Source organism: Theropithecus gelada, chromosome X (assembly GCF_003255815.1).
Source record: "Theropithecus gelada isolate Dixy chromosome X, Tgel_1.0, whole genome shotgun sequence".
In the NCBI taxonomy this organism is placed as follows: Eukaryota; Metazoa; Chordata; class Mammalia; order Primates; family Cercopithecidae; genus Theropithecus; species Theropithecus gelada.
In genome coordinates, this window is record NC_037689.1 from 100,141,710 (window position 1) to 100,145,468 (window position 3,759).

The 3,759-nt window shown below is 51.2% G+C and overlaps 1 protein-coding gene across 2 annotated transcripts; it reads right to left on the minus strand.

The window, feature by feature from the left end:
• Positions 1 to 300: 300 nt before the first annotated feature.
• On the minus strand, positions 301 to 2,295 carry TCEAL6 (transcription elongation factor A like 6). 2 transcript variants are annotated; one of them, XM_025373036.1, is made up of 3 exons: positions 2,178 to 2,235; positions 1,540 to 1,612; positions 301 to 1,176 (listed from the first exon to the last, which is right to left on the minus strand). In XM_025373036.1, the coding sequence occupies exon 3, from the start codon at positions 1,155 to 1,157 to the stop codon at positions 555 to 557; it is 603 nt and encodes a 200-aa protein (XP_025228821.1). In that variant the 5' UTR covers positions 1,158 to 1,176; positions 1,540 to 1,612; positions 2,178 to 2,235; the 3' UTR covers positions 301 to 554. The 2 variants fall into 2 exon arrangements, with proteins under 2 accessions (XP_025228821.1, XP_025228820.1); XM_025373035.1 differs by having other exon boundaries at positions 301 to 1,181; positions 1,540 to 2,295.
• Positions 2,296 to 3,759: the final 1,464 nt, after the last annotated feature.

A 3,759-nucleotide genomic window follows, 5' to 3' on the forward strand; every position in this document is an offset into this window, starting at 1 on the left:
ACCCAGCACTCATGTTAGAGGACCCAGGAACATGATAGAGGATCCAGCAACAGTGCCCACTGACCTGGCTACACCTAGGGAAGACACAGGGATGTGCACAGCAGCAGAGGAATGTCATGGAGGTACATAAAAGAGGTGGTAGGACTCATTTTTGAACACAGGTGAGACCTATTCTTGGCTGCCCTTCAGGAATAACCATTGCCTACTTTTTAGTGTACACGCTTTAAAAGTTTTCTTTGTGCAGAAATGCATTATACAAACATTTACATTTTTATAAAAATTGCCTGATACTGTATATGCGGTTCTGCAAACTGTTCTTTATTTATTTATTTTTTACAATGTGTCATGAACATCTTTTCCATGCACATGGGTGAAAATCCTCTACTAAAATATAGAGCGCTGTAGTTGGGTCAAAAGGCTGCTGGTAACGAGATTGACATCTAAAGCAAAAATATCAGCTTAAGGTTAAAGCATTGGGCCTGGCAAATATCTACCAGGGAAAGCAGGATTGGCAATAATCTCATCAGAGTAGTCAGAGTGGAAGGCCAAAGGCATTAAAGGTATGGGATATCGTGTAAGCCTCTTTGGCCCCTACCTCCACCCCTCACTCCCCTGACACCCCGTTGTCCCCTTGGGGAGAATGGATCCTGTACATCTCTTTGCATCCAATGAAAACCACCCATTTTCTGTTTTTTCCTTAGCTCCTCCTGAGCCCTTGACACATCTCCACTTTCTCTCATCATCTCCTCACTACTCAGATGCCTTTCCTGTAAGTCCTCCTGAAAGTCCTTGGGGGAATCGTCTGTCCCCCTGTCCGTTTTTCTTTTTGCTTTCCGGGGCACATAATCTCCAGCCGGGCGCTTTTCGGCGGCCCGTGGCTGGCTCTCTGTCTTTGCCTGGGAGGCTGGCTTGTCCTCGCCTTGTGGCTTGCCCTCACCTTCGGACTTGCCCTGCTTTTCCTGGCTTCCCTCATCTTCCGGTTGTCCCTCATCACCTGGCTCTCCCTCATCCTCTCTCTTTCCCTCGCATTCTGTCTTCCCCTCCATGTCCGGCTTTTCTTCCTCGTCTGACTTTCCTTCATCATCAGGCTCTACTTCATCTTCTGGCTTTCCCTCGTTTTCCAGGTTTCCTTCATTTTTATTGTAGGGTTTTTCCATGTCGAGATTTCTCTTTTTCCTGTCCTGGGGGATGACAGTGAAGGGAAGAGGAGACAAAGAGGAGACACGGGAGACTGAGGGCCTGGGGTGGAATGCAGGTCTGAATAGTAATTGCATCTCACCCCTGGTGAGGGTTCCCCTAAGCTGGCCGGGCCTCCAAGAGGGCCTTCTGCCCGCCAGGTAGCCCATCACTCCTCCCACACACGTGAGCCAGTCATTCCCTGGCAGGCCTTGCCTCCTTCTCTGAACGGATTCAGCCTGGTAAGGTGTGTGTTCACGTGGGTGGGGGGATGGGCAGGGGTCCCAATTCGGCCTTGGCCAGGCCCTCCACACTCTCAACCCTTGTGAGCCCCCGTCCATGCAGCCCCCTGCTTTCACGGACCTGCGGGGATTCTGGACAGGTTGCTCCTTCTTTTCAGGCCTCTCAGAGCGCTGGGAACAACAGACGCGCAGACCTGCGGACAGACAGGAGACAGGCGCAGGGACTGCGCGCTCAGCGGGCTCACAGGGGACTCGGTTCCCTTTCCTGAGTCCAGGCCCTGCTCACCCAATGTTTTTCTCCCCTACCTCCCCGCACCCCAACCGCCATTTCTTTCCAGGCCTCGGGCACCAAACCAGGATGCTTTCCAAACTGCGTTTGTCTCTTAGTGCCCTTCCCCCGGAGGCAACCTGTCTCAGCGCCACCCCGTTTTTGCGGAGGTCAGATGTTTACATGGGAGAGGATTGTGAAAGGGGATTATTTCCAGAATATGTCTACGTTTCACTGTCGCACTGCGGGGTCGCTACCCCCCCCCACTTTCCAGCACTAAAATGGATGGAGGGCTCAGTGCAAGGGGGCGTCGAGAAGGTGGGCCAGGCTCGCTTCGGGGGTTCTCCCTTCCCTGCCCCCGCCCCGGCCCGCTCCGCATCCCCCTTCTTACCAATCTACAGGATCCCTTCTCCGCCCCCTCCCCAATCCTACTACCGGCTCCCTCCACCCCTATCTCAGTGTCCGCCGGCAGCGCCTGCCTTCACACTGACCTGCGGGTACCCAGGACAGGCTTGTGCCTCCTCGGGCTCGCGGAAGCCCGCTCGCTGCTCCCCCGCTGCCTGGGCAGCTCAGACAGCTGATTCTGCGCGGGCGCCTGGACCGGACCGCAGGGCGGGCGGGCGGGCGCGGGGGCTGGTGCCCACGTAGGCGCCTGGTCACTCACGTGAGCACCGCGTCACCAGAGCTAGGCCACCACCACCCCCTTCCCGCCCACCTCACCATCCATCCCGAGGGACTGGGAAGTTGCGGAAGGTGGGAGAGTGTGTGTGTAACAAAGGAATGGGAGCCATCAGGAAGAAGTGGAGGGGTGGCTTTCTGACCCCAGGTGCTTTACCTGACGCAGCTCACAGCATCCTCACAGGGCATCTCTCTCTGATGCCCATTATCGCCAGGTGTGTCAGCTGATCAGAGAGGGTACTCGACTTTGCCAAGAGCGCTCAGCCCGAGAACTCCACAGCTCACTTTCAATACCGGCTTTGCCTGACTCCAGAGCCCGGGGTGGTGGTGCCTGCTAGGAAGCTGAGCTGCCACCTTGAGTGGCGGTGTTCCTGGGGTTCTGTCTTGGGCCTCCTCTCTCCTCAGTCCTCAAGTTGTCTCTCCCTGTGTGATCTCATTCATTTCCAGAAAGCACTGATGACTCCCAGATCTACATCTCCAGGCTATTCCCTTCTCCGTGTCTCATATCAGTTTTTCCAGTTGTTTATTGGATATCACCGCCTCTGAGGGACACGGTGCGTCAAAGCCCTGTAACACAAATTGATTTCAAAAGCCTGTGTACCCCAAACTGATTTCACCAACTTCCTTCTTGTCATCTCCATTGGCCTTTCTCCACACTTGAAAGTTACCTTCCAACAGCTGACCAGTTTTCATAGAAAGAGAATGTCAGACAGCTAGAAAAGAAAGCATTCAAAAGTTTTTAATATGAACTTCAGATCCACAAATTCATCACAGCCCTTGGTTCACAACATGCTCTTCTCACTGCCTACTGCTCCTCCCCTCCTTTCCCCTCTCCTCTCCTCCGCACTGTTTACTTTCCTTCCATTGTTTTTCTTCTTCACATTTGTGAAACCACCACTAAACCCAAAGAACTAGAAAATTGCTAATAACTGTTTACTTTCCTTCCATTGTCTTTCTCTTTCACATTTGTGAAACCACCACTGAACCCAAAGAACTAGAAAATTGCTAATATTCTTGTCACTACAGTGTCGTGTCATATATTTGGGTTTTGACAAGATGTTTATAACATGTTTTTGTTTGGATCTCTTTCTGATTATCCTGTTTGGAGTGTATTGAACTTCTTGGGTACATAGACTAGTGTCTTTCCTCAAGTTTGAGTAATTTGCAGTCATTCTTCCTTTGAAAATTCTTTCTGCCCTATTCTATTTCTCTTCTTGTTGAACACCCATCATGCATAGGTGTGCTCTCTTCATTTTTCACATTATTTTTATTTTTCTGCTCCTCAAACTGAATAATCTCAATTGACCTATTTTAAGTTCACTGATTCTTTTGCCTGCTCAAATCTACCGTTGTACCCCTGTAGTGAATTATAGTTATTGTACTTTTCAAATACAG